At 38.9% G+C, this 22861-nt stretch overlaps 1 protein-coding gene across 4 annotated transcripts in view; it reads left to right on the forward strand.

Annotated features, from left to right (window-relative positions):
- The window catches only part of PREX2 (phosphatidylinositol-3,4,5-trisphosphate dependent Rac exchange factor 2), a 299369-nt gene that overhangs the window by 269260 nt on the left and 7248 nt on the right, over window positions 1-22861 (forward strand). For all 4 annotated transcript variants that reach the window (XM_053558919.1, XM_053558921.1, XM_053558920.1 and 1 more), the window contains 2 exons: window positions 17252-17354; window positions 21648-21715. In XM_053558919.1, coding sequence (XP_053414894.1) covers window positions 17252-17354; window positions 21648-21715 — 171 coding nt within the window. The remainder of the gene's footprint in view (window positions 1-17251; window positions 17355-21647; window positions 21716-22861) is intronic.

A 22861-nucleotide genomic window follows, 5' to 3' on the forward strand; every position in this document is an offset into this window, starting at 1 on the left:
TTTTTCATCTTCCAACTGAAGGGAAGAAATATTTGTAACTCACCACTATGAATATTTCTCTTTTTCTGCCAGTCTTTGTATGTGAACCTGGAGCAGGAGAACAGGCAGTGGAGGAAGGGGAAGGGAGCAGGCAGCAGTCTCTGCTCCGTGATGCCGAATTTAGATTGGCAACAAGTCATCTGTGTACTCAGAAGGAATACAGAGGAGCCAGAGTTTATCCCCAGGGAGGGAATAAGGTAACACCTGCTACAGGTTTTAAAGCACGAGTAGCATTCACCAGGCTGTGGGAGTGGAGAATGGTGGTTCAGGGCAAAGGAATAGTATGAAAAGACCAAAGGAAGGTGACAGGTAGCTGTGTCGGTGGAGGTCACGGGACCTGGGCTTTGTGAGGGGAGTGGCACTGAGAGATGAGGCTGTGACCTCAGGCTAGCTATCTTAGACAGGGTTGGAGAACGGAAGGCTCTGCCCACTGGGTGAAGGATTGAGAGTGTCTCCTGCAGGCCCAGAGAGAGCAAATCAGAGAAGCCAGGACAGGAGAGGCGGCGGTGTTAAGGAGCTTCAGCGTGGAGAGACTTCCCAGGTAACTGGGATAGGTACCCCACCTATTCAATTAAATTCCAAAAAGCAAAACAGAAATGAAATAAATCAGTGAGTGAACTCAGGCTGAAGAATTGAAAACATGGAGATGCAGGTTCAAACCCAGAGGCTGTGGTATTTGAGGCCCTAACTCACATACGGCTGTGCCCTATTCACGCCCATTCTCACCATAGCAAATACCCCCTTGAGTACTTATGTGCTCAAGGGACCCAAGCCCCAAAGGGCTGTGACTGCCTCTGTGCTGGCTCCATGGTGGAACCGTGTCAAAGGCAAACACCCCTCCCTGTGCTTGATAGAAAGTAATGAGGAATGAGGAGGGTTTCTGCCTGGCAGATGATTTTTAAGCCTAGGTTTAAAGATAAATGCTGAGAGTTTTCAGAGAATGTATTGAGAGTGGTAATAGAAAGCCCCATTATCTTTAATGAGAATTTCATGGCTAATTCCCTGTGCAGGGCTGAAAATGTGCCCCTTCGACTCAATTGCTTTTTTGCCTTAAGATAGATGGAGTGAGGGGAATATTCAATTTAGCTCTTTCTGCCTCTAGGATCACATCCCACCCCAGCTGTCACCCAGGTGGTCTGCAGTCTGTTGAGTTTCCAGGGGCTCCTCTCTCCTGCCTTCTTGTTACATACTGATAGCCTCTTGTCTTCTGGCTCTCAGAGCGTGAAACGTGAGAACTCAGTGCTGTCACAGGAAGATGCCATCAGGACTGCCTGACCATCATCCAATAATTAATGTGGAAAACATCAATCAGTATCCAGAGATTACTTCTATCACTTATGCTGAGAACTCACCTGCGTGATTCCTGGCTTTGGGGGCTGCAGCTATTGTTAAGCTGTCATTCAAATTTTCCTAAAGGGAAGAGTATTGATATTTACTAATTTATCATGCATGTGTGTGTTAAAGTGTGTGTGTAGAGGATAAGAGAATTCGTGGTTGAAACAACCACTCTGTTCACCCTTTTTTTCATATGAAAGTATTTATGTGTTTAGTTTAAAGAAAAAAAACGTGCTTCTCTATTCTAGGGCGTCCTCAAACTTTTTAAACAGGGGGCCAATTCACTGTCCCTAAGACCGCTTGGGGGCTAGACTATAGTTTAAAAAAAAAAAGTATGAATAAATTCCTATGCACACTGCACATATCTTATTTTGAAGTAAAAAAACAAAACGGGCACAAATAAAATCACACTGCCTCATGTGGCCCACGGGCTGCAGTTTGAGGACCCCTGCGTAAAGGTTGAGTTTTTCCAATTCCCGGTGACTTGTGGCAATTTTCTCAAACCTTTCACTTGTCACCGAGGCATTGCCAAGAGTGAACAAAGTAGCCTTTCCATGTTAATTTTGTGGAGATGTGCCTGTGGAGAGTCATAGCAGCCGTGTGGGGACTGATCAGTATTTAACATACTGCATGAGCCCTCAGGGGTACAAGTCCTCCTCCATGTAAGGTAATAAAAGGGAGCAGGGAAAATAGAAGCATGGGACATTAAAGAATTAGTCTCTTCCATGAGGGGCTTCGTTCGCGTTCTCGATAGATTTTTCACAGTGCTGCTCTGTCCTTAGTAGTTAAAAGTAATTGGAAGCCATAGTAAATGTGATCATTATAGGAATGAACACACTTAACAAAGGACAGTGCATTTTATGTAGAAAAATGCAAATTTGTAGTCAAGAAGGCATACATTCTCCTTTCAGTTCATTTTTACTGCTTGATCACTTTACAATCAATATACCTACTTAGCATGCTTCAAATCTATTTGCTTTTTAATCACAAACTCATTTTTGTATGATGCAGTCTCTATTCACAGGGAAGTAATTTGAGCCGCCTGAGTTCATCTCTACCAAAACAAGGCATTGCAAATATAAATGCTGGGCCCAAGATTGTGCCTGTTGAATTATGGATATAGGGAGCTAGAATTCTCTAAGTGTATTAATCCGTGTGATTTGAATTTGGTATCATGGAAAGAGCCCTGGATTTTGAATCAGAAAATGGATTTTGAATCCTATCATTGACATGGTGTATAAAGGACTACATGATTATATCTCGTGGTCTCTGAGATTTATCAGTGAAACGGGAATAATAATAACTTCTTTCTTACAAAGGTGGTCTGAGAATTACATGGACAATGTATGTGGTAAAGCATCCAGGACAGCAGCTGACCCCGATCTTTTCGGCATCAGGGACTGGTTTCACAGAAGACGGTTTGTCCACAGACGGGTAGGGTGTATGTGTATGGAGAAGGAGTGGTATTAGATTCGCATTAAGAGCACACACCGTAGATCCTTCACATGTGCGGTTTACAGCAGGGTTTGTGCTCCTGTGAGAATCTAAGGCTGCCCCTAATGTGACAGGAGGCGGAGCTCAGGCCACGGTGTGAGTGACGGGGAGCGGCTGTGAATATAGACGAAGCTTCGCTCACTCACCCACTACTCACCCTCCTAAGAGTTGCCAAGGACCAGCACCAGTCCCCAACTCGGGGACCAAGGACCGCGGCAGTATGGGCTCTGGCTTTTCTGAGCACTCAGACCATTCCATCTAAATCTGTGCTTCTGGTAGTGGATCCATCTTTTCAATGAAGTTACACACATGAGACACATCTGTTTAAAATGACTACTAGATCATACCTATTAATGTAGGCGCAACCTTGTAAGATACTATTAAAAATCACAGTGAGGAATCGCTTTCTTTTTTTTTTTTTTTTTGTAGAGACAGAGTCTCACTTTATGGCCCTTAGTAGAGTGCCGTGGCCTCACACAGCTTACAGCAACCTCCAACTCCTGGGCTTCAGCGATTCTCTTGCCTCAGCCTCCCGAGTAGCTGGGACTACAGGCGCCCGCCACAACGCCTGGCTATTTTTTGGTTGCAGTTTGGCGGGGGCCGGGTTTGAACCCGCCACCCTCGGTATATGGGGCCGGTGCCTTACCGACTGAGCCACAGGCGCCGCCCCGAGGAATCGCTTTCATAGGACGAAGGAGAGGAGTAGGAAAAATACAAGAGTTAACACTTCTGATCTACAATAAATAAAGGAGGCAAAACCTTGGGCACTATCAGAGCTAATTATTTTTAATCTTAATTTGCTAACTTGAAGAAAGTCATTTCAGAACAGTTATCCTTGAATTTAAGAAGATAGTTTTCTAATGTCAAAAACCAAGAATGTGTTCAAAAGACAAATGTTTAGGATTTAAAATGGATCAGATGCTGGCATTTGTTTTTGTTTATTCATTCATTCATTGAAGGAGGGGAAACTATGGCGCGCGGCTATTCACCAACCATGGTACTGCACCAGTTAGGAGATACCAGCTCCCTGCTCTCAGCGCACTTAGAGTCTGAACACGGGAGTCACTCTGGGAAGCCAGGTGGCCACACCGCATAACGCTCATTCTCAGTAATGGAAATAGGAAAGTGAAATGACTGAAAAAAGGGGATGCATATTTTTCAAACTACAATAGAGAGGAAAAATAAATCACTTGTCATTTTGACAATTCTATCAGGGTTTCAAAAGTATTCTTCTGACACAGGGAAGTATTAGTAAATAATAAGTGGACCATTTGGATGGTAAAACAACTAAGAATTAATATTAACATAAGGTTGATGAATCAATTTGTTATAATATGTATTCTCTAAGTATTCTCAGGATTCATTCAAAGTTATTAACCAGCAGTCATGGTAGGAACTATGGTTAAATCCAGAGAAAGGGTAACGCAAGGCGTTGGTTATGAAAGAAGACTTGTACCCTGTTTATAAGCCATAAGGGAATCTGTCATTGCTTTTGATAATATTGATTGTTCCCACAATACATTTATCATTTCACTAAATGTATTTAATGAGTGAACACTTCTTGATTGAATAGGTGGAAAATTCAGGATATAAAGAAATAAGCCTTGTCTTTTAAGAGCATACATATATTACCATTGGCATACATTAGGAATTGAGCTGAATTTTTCAGTGAGCATGTACGGACTTCTTACTGAGTCCTAGGATGTATGCTGGCATACCTAGACAGGGTATGTTTGATACGGACACCAGACCAGACGACTGGTGATGGTGCTGATGGTAAAAGTCCTAAAAATCACTAACATTGTTGAGAATGAGCTACATGCTACATAGCCTATACTACGTACTAGCCATGAATTATTTCATGTAATCCTGAAAACAGTCTGGTATGGATACTGTGATTGGAGAAACTCCATTTGCACATGATTGCAAGAGGGACTTTACCTAACAAATGCAATCAGTGTAACCTGGCTTATTGTACTCTCCATGAATCCCCAACAACAATAAAAAAAAAAAGAAAAAAGAAACTTAAGTAACTTACCCAATGTCACATAGTTATTAGAAAAGCCAGGTTCCAATTCTGAGAACTGTGAGAGTTGGTGATTCCTGGCTGCTGTAAACTACTGTTGAAGCACGGAATACAAGTGACGACAACCAGGCTCTGCATTGGGAAGACCTTGTGTTTCCTGTTTAGAAAGGGGAAACCATTCAAAAGTCTGCATTTTAAAAAGATCGTCCTCGCTATGGAGGAAGACCAATGGGAGAGACCAGACAGGAAAGGTCAGAGTGAGGTTGGGCCAATCTCAGCAAGAGATGATATTAGCAGTGAGGCTAAAGAGGAGAGATTAGACAGAAAGTAGGATGTTAATAAACGGGAAATGTACGTGAAATGTACGTCAGTAGATACATTAACACACGGAACTGCACACGTACATTAATCTCGTGTATGGAGGAGTTTAATTTGATAACTTGGAGGTTTACAAAATAGCCTCACGTTGGAGAGTGAATAATCATAAATCAGTAGACAAAGATTTTCGGCAAGCAGTAATTTTAATCCTAGGTGCACCTACTCTGGGGAGGTTTTGCAAAAATGGGAAGACTGAGGACACTAGAAGAATCATTGTTCAGTAAACCTTTCAGAAGTTAAAGTATTTCTGTGTCTCATTTCTTTGAACTTCTTTCCCATCAGGGTCAGTGAATCTCTGACACATGTTTCATACAGACGTGTGTTTTTGTATAGCTGAATAAAAATCAGACCACAGAAAACACACAGGAAGAGGCAAAGCATTTAGAAACTGAGCAGAATCGTTTACACTTTTCCAACATGTAGAACTGTATCCTGCGTTCAAAGATTGTTGAAACTAGTCTGCTCAGGATTTCCAGGACAGCAACTGAGTTGTCACTCGGGAGTGCATAAAATGACGCAATTGGCAGCCCTGCATCTGTGTATAAAAGCGTGAAAAACAGCAGGAAGAGCTACTCAGCTCCCGCTCCAGGCACCTGCTTCCTTTCTTGGTGTTGAAATCGTCATTATTCCTCTCCAAAATTTGAATGCTGCCCAGGTTAACTTCAGCTTAAAGCAGAGCTGATTAGATTCCTAAGAACTTGTTTGCTGTAGCCACTTGAACAAAGATAATGATCTGGCTTTTAATTAAAGGAGAAAAAATAAGGACTTTCATAGAATGGGAAAATGATTTCATGTTCTAAGCTCTAAATCTGTGAGATTCTAAATATAAATCTATGGGTTTATAAAGACATTCATGGGAAGAATATTATCAAAATAATAGGTTTCTCAGGCTGTCCTTATAAATAGACTCTGAGGGATGCCTTTGCCCTACGGGAATATTCTTTCTCTTGTTTTCATGACTACAGGCAGCATCATAGTTGTAAAGGTTGGTGAAAATGAGCCAAGGTGCCCTGAACTGAAAAATAAAATCAGACTGTGAGCCTTGGTTACAATTCTGTATCAGGGCACAACTCAGTAATTTCAAAATTGTTGACAAATATTTATTTCCCATTATATGTATATAGTACAAAATCAAATTAACCCCCGTGTTAATGCAAGTGAACCGAAATAAATTTCTGTGATTAGCCACTTTATGTAGATTGCTGAGGGGTTGTGTCTAGGGCTGCCATATCCATGGTCTGTCATATGTGGTTTGGCCCTTGATCCCTTCAACTCAGAATACCCTACACATGCCTTCAGAGTTGACCAAATACCATAATTTTATAACAACAAGTTATTGTGCTTACTGTAAACCCATACTACACACGCAAAAGATCATATTTATCCCAATGATTCAATTATATTATTAATATACAAAACAGTTAAAAATCAATGCTCCAGTAACTTTCAAAGTCTAAAAATGTATCCCCAAATTTACTGACAGTGGTGTATTTTGAGGGGGGTAGTTTTCAGTTGTAACTGAGTGTGTAATATTATTTATAAAAGTTTTTTTAAAAAATTAGTTGGGCATGGTGGTACATGCCTATAGTTCCAGCTACTCTGGAGGCTGGAAACTGGAGGATTGCTTGAACCCAGAAATTTGAGGCTGCTGTAAGATATGATTATACCATTGCACTCTAGCCTGGATGACAGACTGAGATCCTGTCTCAAAAAATAACTAAACAGGCTAGATGCAGTGGCTCACGCCTGTGATCTTAGCCTTCTGGGAGGCAAACACAGCATTCTGAGAAGCCGACGCAAGTAGATTGCCTGAGTGCAGAGAATAGCCTGAGCAAGGGTGAGACCCCATCTCTACTAAAAATAGAAAAACTAGCCAGGTGTTATGGCAGATGCCTGTAGCCCCTGCTATTCAGGAGGCTGAGGCAGGAGGATAGCTTCAGCCCAAGAGTTTGAGGTTGCTGTGAGCTATGATAACACTATGGCACTCTACTCAGGGTGACAGAGTGAGACTCTGTCCCACAAAGTAAAAATGAAAATAAATTAAAATATGAGGGAAAAGAAAGTGTTCCTTATTAAAGGTTGCTTTTTCTATTTTTAATTGCTTTTAAATTGTTTTTCAGCTCAGTGTCTACATAATATCAATTTATGGCAAATTGCTATGGCTACAAATTCAGAGATCTTCCTTACTCTTGATTGTTATGTATTTTGCTGAAGGTGTCAAGTTATAATTGGATTCTGAGTAACACTCCAGCACTAGTAATAAAAACATTTGGGATTGACCCTAAGATGTAGAAATATAATGATTAGTTACCAAGCAAAACATCAGAGTTCCTGACAGGGAGCATGCTGAGAGTTAGCAAATAAATCCGCTGTAGAAGACAGAGCTCAAAACCATGATCCTCACGTGGTTCTGGTTTCCCATGTCAGTTTCATTGTGTGTTACACATCACCCTTTTGGCCCAAAAGGTGTGTTGCATCTCCCCAGGTGCTCAATTTAATGCATTTCAACCCTTGGGAGACTGGCTTCCTCGTTCAGTACAGTCTGAATTAACACTAAATGAAGCTGTAGACCTCCGGGTGTTTTAAAATGTAAAACTGATTTTAGAATAAAACTATTTTTTTTTAATGGTTTTGTCTGTGATCATGGTAAATGCCCAAATATCTATAGAAAGTCCTTAGGTTTATCTAATTTATTATAGACAAATGTTATGAATCAAAGGGGAGAATTAACATGTAAACAAATCCACTTGGGGTGAAAATTAAAGTCTATAAAAGTGAACAGCTGAAAAGCGTGTAATGGAGATGAGTTAAAAGTGGTTGCCGTACAATGTCGTGCAGGGGAGCCAATTTGGGAAACTAAGCCTGGGAACAAGACGTTTGGATCTTGATCCTGTTGTACCTCCGTAGAACTAGGATTGCCAAAGAGAAGGCCATGTCACATGCTTTCCTGACCCCTAGTTCTACAATATGACATATACGATCTCTGACAATTAAGTTCACAAATTCTTCCTAGACGAAGTGTACATACCTCATTGCAGAACAGCACTTTGGTTGCCTTTGAAGGACTCTGCTTGGGAAATTGTGCACCAAAGCCAGTGCCTAGTCTACCCTTCAAAGCAATTTTGGAACTGTTTTTCTGGAATGGCCATCAGAGCTATTGTCGTATGACACTTGATGTCCTGAATGTCATCAAATATCTTCCTTTCAATAGTTCCTTTATCTTCATGTAAAGAAAAAAGTAATTTATTGATCCATTCATGTGTCGATGGGCACTTGAGCTTCTTACATGACTTAACAATTATGAATTGGGCTGCAATAAACATTCTGGTACATATATCTTTGTTATAATCACTCTACTTTAATTGAACCCTGTCATAAAAGAGTGGTACATGAAAGTTTGTCATTAGCTTCATGTAATATGAAGAGATTATATTGGTGATTAGGGAGACAAAAAGTTGTTTGCAAAAAGTTCAGGTTGTTTTCGTGTAACTTTTTCAAACAGCCATTTAAGCACTTCCAAATAACAAACTTGATTAACTGTTTTCCAGCTAGTACAAATTCATAATGAACAATTCCTCTGATACCAAAAAAGGTTAGCAACATTGTTTTGCTAAATTTGGACTAACAGAACATTTTCTGTCTTGGAGAATTGGCTGACTCCCCTTGTGCACTTCAACGCTTTGTTTCAGTGTTGTATTGGTACACCCATGTTTCATCACCAGTGATAACATGGCCCAAAACATCATCTTGCCTTTCTAAGACGTCTTGGCAAACTTCAGGTCTTCTTTGCTTTTGTTCATCGGTGAATTCCTTTGGGACTATTTATGCACATACATTGCTCATGCAAAGATTTTCAGCTAAGATTTTTCTAACTCCTTCTCAATCGATGTTTACTTGGCTTAGTCACTCAATGATTTTGATGCCAATCAACAAATTTTTGCAATGTTTTTGTCAGTTCTGCTTGTTACTGGCATCCCTGACCTCTCTTTATCAGTGACATTTTCTCTCTTCTCAAAAAACATTTAATCCCTTTGTAAATCGCCATTTTTTTTATGCCAGTATCTCCATAAACTTGCACTAACATGTCCCTGATTTCACTTCCATTCTCACTAAGTTTAACAAGAAATGTAATGTTTGTTTATTGTTGAAATTCAACTTCTGATGTTCTCACAACAGCACACAAAAACAACGATAATGAACACCACTCAGCAAAACACTGTCACACGTCGACATGAACACAACTGGTGAGATACTGATATACCAAGGTTATGAAACCTTACTGAGCTGTCTGTACAGTGCTGCCAATGCAAGCTCACGGTGGCACGTTCATGAACTTAATTGTCAGACCTCATAAAGTCAAGATCTAATGTTGGGAATCAGTTGGGACCAATACTAGAAATAAAAATCACAAAGAATTTTTTCAACAAGGACCAAATTTTAGTCAAATGGACTCTACTTTTTTTTTTTTTTTTTTAATCATAGCTGTGTACATTAATGCAATCATGGGGTACAATGTGCTGGTTTTATATACAATTTCAACTGTTTTTATCACACTGGTTAACATAGCCTTCACGGCATTTTCTTAGTTATTGTGTTAAGACATTTATATTCTACACCTAGTAAATTTCACATGTACCCTTGTAAGATGCACCGTAGGTGTGGTCCCACCAATTACTCTCCCTCCACTCATCCTTCCCTCTCCCTTTTCCCCTTCTTCTTGGGCTATAATTGGGTTATAGCTTTCATAAGAAAGCTATAAATTGATTTCATAGTAAGACTGAGTACATTGGATACTTTTTCTTCCATTCTTGAGATACTTTTCTAAGAAGAATATGTTCCAGCTCCATCCATGTAAACATGTAAGAGGTAAAGTCTCCATCTTTCTTTAAGGCTGCATAATATTCCATGGTGTACATATACCCCAATTTATTGATCCATTCATGGGTCGCTGGGCACTTGAGCTTCTTACATGACTTAACAATTATGAATTGGGCTGCAATAAACATTCTGGTACATATATCTTTGTTATAATCACTCTACTTTAATTGAACCCCATCTTATAAAAGAGTGGTACGTGAAAGTTTGTCATTAGCTTCATATAATTATCATAATCTTATCAGAATTTCCCCAAAGTTACTTTAATGAGCACTCTTCAAAATAAAAAGGAGTATAAAGTATAAATTCTTTCAATAGCAAAATATGATGGATTTGAACAATTGGGAATCTACAAAACTCACGTTCCTCAGATTTTTCCAAATAATGTGTTGCTCATGACAAGGAAGCCCCTCTAAACATGGTGTGAACTTGGTAGCAAAGAGATGGAAATGGGAGTACAAGGCATGGCTGAACGATCACACACATGGCTTCAGGTAATTCTTGGAACACTTCATTAGGTCAGCATGGCTGTTTTTTTTATTTCACAGAGGAGGCAGTAAAGGCTGAGACAGTGGAAGCAGCCCAGTTCAAACTCCATGGGACGGTCCTCAAACCAACCGTAGTGCCTCATCTGCAGTTAAACTCTGAACTCTACATTCAGAATGAGGTTCCATGATATTCTGAAAGCAGAAATAGAAATTCTACTTTCTATTAGAAATTGAACTGGACACATGCTCCAGATCTGAGGAGAGGTTTGTGCAGTGGTACCAAGGTGCTGAATAAAGCAGAGAGAAGTTCTGGGTTGGGTAGGTAAGTAAGGCACTGAGAGATGTGGTGGAAAATGGGAAAGGAGTTCATTGAAAAGTGGAAGCATCAGGGCGGCACCTGTGGCTCAAAGGAGTAGGGCACCGGCCCCATATGCCAGAGGTGGTGGGTTCAAACCCAGCGCTGGCCACAAACTGCAAAAAAAAAACAAAAACAAAAAACTGGAAGCATCAGATGAAGAGTTTGCTTTTGCAAAGGTTGTCATTGGAAAACAACAGAAGATGCTTTGAATACAGTAATGATAAGCCATTAGGGTTGTGCACTTAGTAAAACCCCTTTAATAATTTGCTTCACAAATTGTTCTTTGGTATCATATAATGGAAATATTGAAAATTTCTGTGTCAACGAAAAAAGTAACTAAGAACCCCAAGGGTTCATAAACTCTGACTCCCAAAGCCCTGCCTATTTGAGACCAGGCTGTTTTCCCAAAGTCATCTTCTTCTCCTCTGTGTGCACCAGCATATTGGGCTCCACATTTGTTTGTGAGCAGGAAAAAGCATCAACCTCTGGGCCTTTGCACTTCCTCTTCCTGAAATGGTCTTCCACAAAACAGCATCTCGCTCTGCCAGTCCACACTCTATTAGTACCATTCCACTTTGCATTCTGCTGCAAAATTTATGTTTCCGGATAACTTATTCCCACATGATGTTATATATTTGCTGCTTTATTTTCTCTTTCCTCTCACTAAAATTGGGTCATCAAAGGACTTGGAACATGGCTTTGTTCACTGTTGCATTCCCAACACACCATAGTGATAGAGATGTTGGGGTCCAAAGTTAAGTGCCATCTTTATGAAAAAGAATAGCAAATTGCAAAGCAAAATAGAAATGGAAGTTAGTGTTTATTCAGAATGTAAGAAAAAATAAATTACAAAATTTATAATGTTTATAAATATCACACGCATTAAAAAAATCTAGAAAAATATTTTATTAAGTTATTGTCTGACCCAATTTCTGTATTTTTCCCTCACAATTTTTGGTAATACTTTTTGATTGCTTTTTCCAATTACAACAACTTTGTAATATAATTTTCTATAAAGAGAGGAGAAAAATTGTTGTCTTCTCTCCAGCATGGTTGATCAAATTTAAGTTATCGAGAGCTTAGAAAAAATCCTTTCAACATCAGAATGTATTATTGCTAACATCTTGTAAATTTTCAAATTGTTTGTAAATACCGAAAAACCTCTCTGTCTATAACATGTGAACCATAAGGTTTGGAGGAATATTCCACCAAGTAGCTTCTGACTGTGTGCATTTCCAACCTTGTTTCTCTAGCACACTTGCACTTTCAGCCCAGGGTAAAGATATGGGCATATTTATTATATCATTATATCTGGCCCTGCACCTCTTTTTCTTTAATTTTTTATTTATTTTGGATTAATATGAGGGTACCCACAATTAAGTAACTTTGTTTGCATTTATAAGGTAAAGTTCAATGTGTAATTGTGATCTTCACGCAGCAAGTGCCTATCCCTCTTTTTCAACATCGGGCTGTAGGAATACTCTGGAAGCCATCTACCCAAGGACACTCCAGTAAACTAACTATAAATGGAAGTAACTATGAAAACCATATAAATAGGTCCCAGCCTGAATGCATCCCTAATTCAACTTTCTTTAGCTCAGTTTCAGAAATAACCACAGCCATTTGAATAGTACCCAACACGACAGAAGGAAACTTACATGTGAAGAAGGCAGCAGCCAGAACCATTTGCAGTTAAAAGGTTTTGCTTTTGCAAATTGGTAAAAGCACGTGACTGTGAGAACACACTGCTAGGGCCACTCCAGAACTTTGAAAGGGATCCGTGTAAGTGAGGAGCCCCGAAAATCAAGCTTTTGTAGATGAAGGGTAAATCCACTCCTGCCAGCTTGTTGTGGTACTTGTAAATACAGAGTAGCCACTCAAAAAACATTTGGCAAGTGAATTAATGAATGAATAGAAAAGGGGTTTCTTCCATAGCATTGCTAAATCAAACTGTCTTTTGAATTAAATTGGACTCATTAGTTATAGGTTACATTTATCATATTAAAACCATGCTAAATATCTGAGTCTTTTGGGGATCTATTATCAGCATGACATACATCAAGAAGATTTATTAACTGTAGGCACAGATTTAGTGACGTTTTCCTTTTGCTTTCTATGGTGAAATTAACAATCTCTGTATAATTTTGCCACCCCATCAAGTACGCGTCTTCAAAATATCCCCTAAGCAGAGCCATGACTGGGAATATCTTTCTACTAAAATTATGGAACTACTTTCTTCCATGGATATGTTATACATATTTTTTTTTTTTGGAAAGACAAATACTACTCAGTGTTATTTATTATATTATTTTTATGACTTTTATTATTTTTATTTATTATATTATTTTTATTTTTATGAGAGTTGTGCGAATTTTTTAATGATGTTGCAGGTAGAAAGAGCTGAAAAACTGAAGGCCTGAATTTTCCAGATGGGGTAAAAATATAAATTTATTTAAATTTTAATTAACTGTCTGATGTGAAAACAGAGATAATGCTAGAAAGGAAATTGGGGTGTCAGGCAAGAAACCATCTTGAATGAGAATTGGGGGGCTTTAATATGTTCCTTTTCATTTTTGTGCCCAGATTTGGCATATCAATGTCTCTGGTAATGAGAAAACACCTACAAAATCAAATGAGCTATTGTAAAACCTGACTCTGAGTATACATTTTTGCACCATTGAAAAATCTTATGTTAAAGAAAGTCTAGCACACGTCCCCAAGACCACATCAGAAGAACTAGGACAAGTGGTTTGAGGAGGAGAAGGAGATTTATTAATTCGGCAGATAAAGAGGAAGATGAAGACTCTCATCTTAAAGTGCCATCATCTTAACTATGAGCAGAAATCCAGAGCTTTTAAAGGGGAGGTTTTCAGCTTTAGGCTGTTGCTATGTAATTGTAGTTAATGGTTCTGATCAGTCTCGTTTCACCTCAAAAAATAGTCTAGTGACTTCTGTCTGAATTCTGTTGAGCCCTCTCCTGCCCCTCTGATAACTGGCTTGGGGCAGGGATACAGGTTTTAGTTATCAAAAAGGGTTGGGTGGGAGGTTAAAAGAGACAGAAAACACTTTTATCCTTTTTCAGGCCATTTCCTCTGTTAAGAATTGTGCCACTTTCTGGAATGACAGCATCAAAACACTTCTTGCAAATGCTGGGTTTTTCCACTTGACACTCAGATTGAGATAGTTGAGAGAAGATAAAAGCTGGGAGGCAAATAATGGTATATTGACAGAAAAGTTGTGGCCTTAGTGCTAGACTTTTTGTCACATTATTAATTTAGGATAATGGAATTCTGTGATGCTGTGAGGAGAAATACAAAGCCTCAGTTGAATTTGTCAACCATGAATCAAACACAGGCCATATTTCCCACATTTATATGATTATGTCTTTTTACATTTGTCACTTTTCAAAACTTCCAAGTAACCTTGGGACCTAACTAGAACATATACAGTGTGGAGTAGGAAAAGACAAATACAGGTGCAACCATCTTTCTCTTTAATATATATACTTTTTGGTATGCCGGGGAAAAATATATATGCATATGCATTTGAAGGTAGATTTTTCTGTTAGGTGACATGCGAGTGATTCCAAAGAGGAGACACTTTGAGGAACCCTATAAAAGAGCATGTTACTGGGCACATTGATTTCCTCATCACAGTAAAATCCTTTAAAAGTCTCTGAGAGCAGATAATTTGCCTTACTATTGTTTTATTACCACTTGAGGTAGGAAGAAAGAAATCAGTTTAAAATGATTAAGACAATGAATAAAGGCCAGGAGCAGTGGCTCACACCTGTAATCCTAGCACTCTGGGAGGCCCAGGTGGGTGGATCGCTTAAGCTCAGGAGTTCAAGACCAGCCTGAGCAAGAGCGCGACCCCGTCTCTACTAAAAATAGAAAAATTAGCTGGATATTGTGGCACATACCTGTAGCCCAGCTACTGAGGCAAGAGGATCGCTCAAGCCCAAGAGTTTGAGGTTGCTGTGAGCTATGATGCCACGGCACTCTCCTCCAGTGTGCTAGCGAGAGAGAGACAGAGAGACAGAGAGAGAGAGAGACTGTCTCAAAATAAATAAATAAAATGAATAAAAATTATAGGCTGCATGTTGAAAAACCCTTTGCAGCGTATGTGTGTTATAGATAAAGTAAGCAAGAAACAAAGCAAGACATACTCGATCAGGAAAGCACAGACATATTTCAGCATGATTAGAAAAAGATAAAGATTTTGTTCCCCTTAGCTTCATTCAGCTGGTGTAATGAGTGTTATTGATTAAAATGTTAGGATCGATAAAAGATTTAAAATTGGAATAGAGGCGACCTTAAGGAGGAGAGCCAGGTTATGGTCTGTTGAGTAAGCTGGCAATTAAATGTTTTGTAGAAAATTGATTTTTTTAAACGTGAACTGTCAATTACGCTGCTTGGCCCTCCCTGGCAGGGATTGTTTCCCAGCAGCCATATGCACGGGCGTGTCAAACAACACACATTGTTACTAGACTCATGCACTCAATATTTGTGAACATCCTGTACAACCAGATGCGAATTCTAAAACTTCAGCCCATCTGAACATGTGTTAATGCTTTTAAAAGAATTCTCTGTAATGGTAATGAGGAAGCTGATTCTGAAGTCATTTAGCAGCCAATGGAATTTAACATGTTTCTTCTTAGAATATAATTGTGTATAATACAGCTGCATGTTGTCCAATTTTTTTCTAATATGACAAATTACGTTTTAAATCTTTCTTCCCTTTTTCTTAATTCATCAGTATCAAACGTTCCAAAGATTAGACTCCTGTGTTACAGCCTCATAACCAAGGATAATGAGTTAGTTATTCCTCACAGAGAGGCAACTGTGTTGTAGGACTTACTGTCATTTGTAGGAAAAAATACTAGACAAATCTAGAAAAATACATGAGTAAAAGACCAAAGCACAGTGAGATAAATAGAGAGAAAAGACTAATCAAAATAGCAGTGAATTTTAAAAAAAGGAAAACAAAATCCACTAACATACATTTTAGGAAAAGCATCTGAAATAAGTGAGCTTATCTATGAAATATATACAAAAGGTAACCTTAAGAAAATAATTCAAAGATCAACACCTTAAAAATTAACAAACATAGGCTTTAAGGGCTGCTATAGAGGTAAAAAGAAATGCCTTAAATAGAAGGAAAAGAACAAAGACTCACCAATCCCTAAATTCTGGTTAGAACTCTTCTCAGGGATTGCTCTGGGTACCACTTTCCTGTATAAATAGTTACAAGTTCCTTTGAAACATTTACCAACAGACTTTTAGATTGAATCCCAGAAACTTTTTTTTTTTTCAAGAGATGGGTCTCACTCTGCTGCTAAGGCTGGAGTGCAGTGGTAAGGTCACTGCTGCCTTGAACTCCTGACCTCATGCAATCCTCTCACCTTGGCCTCCCAAAGTACCAGGATTACAGGCATGAGTCATGGTGCCCAGCCAAGGAACACATTCTTTAAAATCAATTTGGACCATAGTGAATAGTAATTTCACTGTTTATTTTTCTAGGATATTAGTGCATCAATCAGCATACATCTATGAACTATCAATGTGTAGAAATGAATGATAAATATTACAAAGTCATTTCTTCTAAATTGCATGAAGTATCAATAAAGAATAATGTTGAGCCATCAAATTTGTTAAAATTTGATTTTCCACGAGTAGGTGTTCTTATAAACATGGTTCATTATGGTTTTGTTTTCACCTCCTGGAAGTGAGACACAGCTATAACAGGGACTTTGCCTAACAAATGCAAACATTGTAAGCTAATTGTTTGCACCCTTATATAAATCTGTTATTGATTAAAATGTATTGATACATTTGCACATAAATCTGTTATTGTATTAAAATGTATCGATACATTTTAATATTGATACATTTGCACATAAATCTGTTATTGTATTAAAATGTATCGATACATTTTAATATTGATACATTTGCACATAAATCTGTTATTGATTAAAATGTATCAATACATTTTAATATTGATACATTTGCACCCTTATATAAATCTGAAATTTAAAAAAAAAATGGAAAACAAAAATAAATAAATATTTGATCTATGGCCCCAGGGATATACCTCTATAATCTAAAACAAGTGTTTTTTGTGGAAAAACCAGTGGTTCATTGTCCATTCACTTTGATTTTGGCTGACACTTTCTAATTTTGAAATTTGTAATCCAAACAGTCTCCAAGAGCTTCTCAGGAATAGTGGGGTCTGACCTGCCTTTGCCTTGGCCCACAGGTGTACCCTAAGCGTGACACTGGAGCAAGCTATCATTCTGGCCAGAAGCCACGGATTGCCTCCCCGATACATTATGCAGGCTACCGACGTGATGCGGAAGCAAGTAAGTCTCATGCATGTTGTAGGGGGATGTTTTATAGCACTTGGACTTGAAGTTTCCTTTGTTCACGTGTCAGATGTTTGACAGGTGCTTAGGTGTGAAAGGTACTTTACCAGGCTCAGAGGGTAAGTCATGAATGAGAAACGCTACCAGGGAGAAGACAAGGAAGCCACTTAGGAGGTTTTTCCAGAAATCTCAGACAGCCTGGGAACAGGAATGTTTAAGCCAGTGGTTCTCAACCTTCCTAATGCCGCGACCCTCTAATACAGTTCCTCATGTTGCGGTGACCCCCAACCATAAAATTATTTTCGTTGCTATTTCATATAGTAATATATACTTCATATAGTAGCAACGAAAATAATTTTATGGTTGGGGGTCACCGCAACATGAGGAACTGTATTAGAGGGTTGCAGCCTTAGGAAGGTTGAGAACCACTGGTTTAAGCAGTAACTTAAAAGAGGAAGAATTGTCCAAGTACAATGGGATAAAAGTAGACTTGGGACTTAGCTAAGGAATAAGGTCAGAGGACGGATGGCAGTTTCCAGGAATCGTAGATGATGAAGTAAGACCGGAAGAGTAGGTTTGGGAAGAGACAGGTGCAAGGAGGAACGAGGCCCGTCCGTGCTCTGGTGACCTACAAAGGTCTTGCAGTGTGTTACTTTACTCCCGAGATGAAGCTCTTAGCTTTTCCTTTGGAGAATGAATAGCAGTCTTGGGACCGTCTTTAGGTCACTGGAGTACTTCCAGGTGAGGATATAGTCTTTTATAAATTGAATGAACTTTCTGTACAGTGACCCAGTAGTATTTTCAGTATGGTATTTTAATTTTCAATCCTTAAAATTCTACTTCAAAAAAAAAAAACAGCAAAAATGCACTAAGCCTCTAATTTACTGATTAGGAAAATGTACTTCATCTAGTAGAAAAGACACTTAACTTTGGGAAAAGCAAAAGAAATTGAGGGACATCAATTTTATGTTTTTCTACCACCTTTTCTGTGGGATACCACAGAAAATGGATGTAATAAATCTCTCTCCTTGCTGATTTGGTTTGAGTTGCCCCGTGATCGTGAGTGATTTAATTTTTAAGACAGGCTTTTGTAATTATGACTGCTTTGTTTATTGTTAAAGACTCACTGCCTAACTCCCAGGCAAACACATAAATCCTTTGGGCTTGCTCCCAAGATTATACTACAGAATATCAGCAAAGCCAATGAAAAAAAGGAACCGGCGAGCTGGCAACACCACCCTGGCATCTGCAACACAGAGATCACACACAGGGCATGCATGGGCATTAGTGTTCTGGTTAGGACCCAGGAGCTGAAGATGGAAAACCAAGACCATAGAAGATCCCACAGGGATTTTCTGAGTAAAGGTTAGATCTGCCAGAAGCATGGGACATACTGTAGTCCAGCTGGCAAAGGGCAAACACAGGTGCGAATTGCCGGCAGGTTTAGGAAGTATTTTTAGGGGGTAGATTTACAAGTTCGGTTTTAAAAAGTCGATGGAAGATAAACTTACAATTATCCATGTCAGAGTTGAGATATGGATTGCTAAACATACAGAAAGACTAACTACCTTTCTTTTTTACCATATTGCTATTAGAGTGAGTTTGCAGACAGATTTGGAAGAACCATTTCAAACTATATAATTTATGGCAAAAAAAAAAGAGACTGGAATTAACCTTTTTTTTTTACAATATTCCATTAAAGAGATAATCATGAGTTGGTTACATATACATTTCTACTGTATGAACTTGAGTAATCATAATTATATCTAAAACCTTTAGCTTAATACTGAAATACAGAGAAAATAGATGTAAAGCACAATTGATATTCTATAGGCCCTAATGATTCATTTGACTGGGGTAAAATTCTTTGAAACATTATATATTTATGTTGATAGATACACAAATGAAAAGTGTGATGGAATAAAAGACTTAAGAGTGACGCAGTTCCTTATAAAACTCTTGTTGAGTTCTAAACTGTACTTTTCCCCGCAGTATTTATCACTCCTTCTTCCTCTCATTTTTTTAAAAGTAAATACATGTGGAATAGGCGGCTTTTTTCCTCTCTTGCTTATTCCTCTACCCCCAGCTGTGATGTCCCAGGCGGCTGTGAGAGGGAAAGAAGCGATTGGAAACTTCTCTGTGAACGGTCACAAGCCTGGGGCCTCCTTTAGAGACACGGCGCTGACTGGGGGACAGCTGAGATTTCCGTGACATTCTGTACGACACAGATCCTCTTTCTAGTACTCAGCAGTGGCAGGCAGTGGGCTTAGGGGCTGGATCCAGCTCTTCCCCACTTGTCATCAGTGGGAATGCAATGCTGAGTCAAGAGCTCACTCCTAGCCTCTGTCTTTTTTGCCTTTCAACCACAGAGAAAGTTACCCATTTAAACTCAGCTCTTCTGACACCGAAGGATTAGCTATTCAGTTAGAAATATTAGGTCATCTTGAATCTATCTTGAAGTGTTTAAATTATTACATTATTGAATGTGAATTACTTCGAATTTGAATTACCTGTTATTTTTTTTAATTTAATTTTTTTTTTTTTTATTGTTGGGGATTCATTGAGGGTACAATAAGCCAGGTTACACTGATTGCATTTTATATATTTACCACATTGAGGTTGAACAATAGATAACGGATAATATAATGACCAAATTAAGATTTTTAGTTTCTTTTTCAGGAAGCTTTGGGGATGATTTATTGTTCTCATTTGTAACTGCAGTGTTGTTTTCATGCACAGATTTAATGTATGTACTTCATAGAGTTATTTTAACTCGCTTCTTGAGTTTGAGTGAAAGATAAAAGGCAGAAGAGAAGGATACTAGATCCTTTGTAGTTACTTGGTAGGCTGATGCCACAGCACGCTGGCCTGGGCAACAGAGCGAGACTCTGTCTCCAGGAAATAAATAAATAAACAAATGAATGAAAAAATATATAAATAAATATGAAACAGTGGGGGGGAGCCAGGTGGGGTATGTAAGCTCTTTTTACAGCTTTTCTAAAGCTCTTTTTACAGCTTTAGATTTTTATGTCTAAAATCACTTCAAAATAATGTTGATTTTTAAAACTTAGAAGGGAGGAGAAGCAGAACAAGGTGTTTGATCCGAGCTGACGTTGAACAAGTAACTGAGAGAACTCCCTGCCTCAGCCCGTCCACACAAACGGTTTTCACTCCTTAATATTTTGAGAGAATATATTCTTGGTTGGGTTCCACTCCTCCCACCCCCCGCCTTTCTTCCATTTTCTTAATTCAGAATTCAGTAGCTGGGAATAAAGTTTGAGAGGTTTTTTAACAACTCTTTCTTAACCTGTTCCCAGCCCAAACCCTTGGTTTTTGGTTCAGTGTAGTAGGTAATTTGTTTCCACGAGGAACTGAACAGCTTCTTCTTGAACTTTACAAATTGCAAAGACTTTTTTCATTGCTAAAGTAGATCATCTGTACTATAAACTCGGAGGCGACATTCTTAGATCTCAGTGATCCACACTAATATGCCTTGTCCGGGCACTGCTTTAAAACTAAGAAGGCTGGCTACAGTGGCTCACACCTGGCACTCTGGCTTGCTGGAGCTCAGGAGGTGGAGACCAGCCTGAGCAAGAGGGATTGCTTGTTTATTTATGTATTTCCTAGAGACAGAGTCTCATCAACTCTCCTAAAAATAGAAAAACTAGCTGGGCCATGGTGGAGGGTACCCGTGGTCCCAGCTACCTGGGAGGCTGAGGCAAGAGGATTGCTTGAGCCCAAGAGTTTGAGGTTGCTGTGAGCTGTGGTTTTATAAGTCTCTACCCAGGGTGACAGAGTGAGACTCTGTCTCAAAAAAAAAAAAGAACTATTTAAGAAAATATTTTCTTGATAAGTACTAACTGTCTATCCAGGTAGGAAAAAACAGGTGTATGAATGCGCTAGAACTTTGATTTCTGTTTCAGGAAGGTGGTGGCACCGGGGAGGTGTTTATAGCCTGCTGGTTTTCCCTTTTCAGCATCTCCAGTATTGATTGCTTCTAGGATTAAAGATACAGATGAGATAGAGAACAGGAGGCTGTTACTTAAACTTAGGTTGAACTATTTAAGTGGCTACAGAAATAAGTGTTAATCTTTGGAAACAACATACCAGCACATTTCAATTGCTAAAAATGTTAATTTTGAAAATGCTCAGATGGTAATTTCTGTCTTCTTCATCCAGTGTCTGGATGGATAACATTGCTGAAACAAGTATTCCACTTTCAGATATTAATGGTATGTTAAATCATTGCTAATACCTTGTAGGGGTAAATGTGATTTTCCTGACTTTCAGGGAGCCAGAGTTCAGAACACAGCAAAGAACTTGGGAGTCAGAGACCGGACTCCTCAGTCTGCTCCAAGGTAAGCGTGTCCCTGGCTCTGCCTTCTCCCAAAGGACTCGCCAGCATTTCCAGGCAGTGTCCCTCACAGCGGATACAGAATGTGCCAAGGTCCTACCGAGTGTTGTGGTGGAGATTGCCCATGGAACACCAAATGGCTAGGTGTGATTAGGCATGAATGTTCTCAGAAATCAAAGGATATTATTCCATCTTGCAAGTTCCATCATGAATTAAAAAACAAAAGTCCACACAGGTACAGCTAAAATTTGTCACCTAGCTTTTGCCAAACTACCTAAATACCATCTCCATTTATACTATCTGAAGGCACGTTCTGTTGCCTCCGGTGAGATTGCCTTTCCCATCTGTGTCCGTCTGGAAAATTCCTACTTAACTGTAACTCCTAACTTTTCTCTCTGGAATCTTGCTTGGATTTCTGTCCCCTTTGTACTCACTTACCATCTTGTATTTTCATATACAGCTTTTATCATATTGTGTGGTGATATATTGTTGCACATTTAATTGCCCAACTGGATTATGAGTTCTCTGGACGCAGAGAACTTTTTTTTAAATTTTAATCATTGCTCATCGTAGTGGCTACATAGTAAACATCAAATATCTGAACTGATTTCGAGAATGTGTGAGTGAATAAATAAGCAAATGAGATTTGTGTTTGTTAGACATACATTCACAGTTCAATATCATCGTAGGGACTCCAGCCTACCTATAATATAAATGAACACAGCTAACAGCCATCAGAGAAGCATTTTCAGTTTGAGTTCTCTGGTAGTTAAGGTAGGCAGTCATGTATCTTGAAGTGCAGTGGAACTAAACAATTTCTTTTACATTTGATTGCTTTTATGCATTTGCATTTTAACAAAAGGTAGGCTCCTCCAAACACTGTAACAGGCAAACTCTGTGTGCTTCTGTTTACAAAGCAGTCACCAGGGTGAGAAGGAGGGCTGCAGCTTTTATGAAGTTGTTATATTTCATTCTGAAAAACCACATGGGCAGTGAAAGTGCTTTCCAAAAGGAAAACATATTTTCCTCCTGGAACTGGATGGACTGCTCATCTTCTAATTGCATTTATTTGTGTGCTGACTTGTAGCTCTATTTCGTCCTCACATTTTGTCAAAGTCATCTCGCAGAGTTGACTAGATCAGACTTTAAG

The sequence above is a fragment of the Nycticebus coucang genome, chromosome 13 (genome assembly GCF_027406575.1).
Source record: "Nycticebus coucang isolate mNycCou1 chromosome 13, mNycCou1.pri, whole genome shotgun sequence".
NCBI classification, from domain to species: domain Eukaryota; kingdom Metazoa; phylum Chordata; class Mammalia; order Primates; family Lorisidae; genus Nycticebus; species Nycticebus coucang.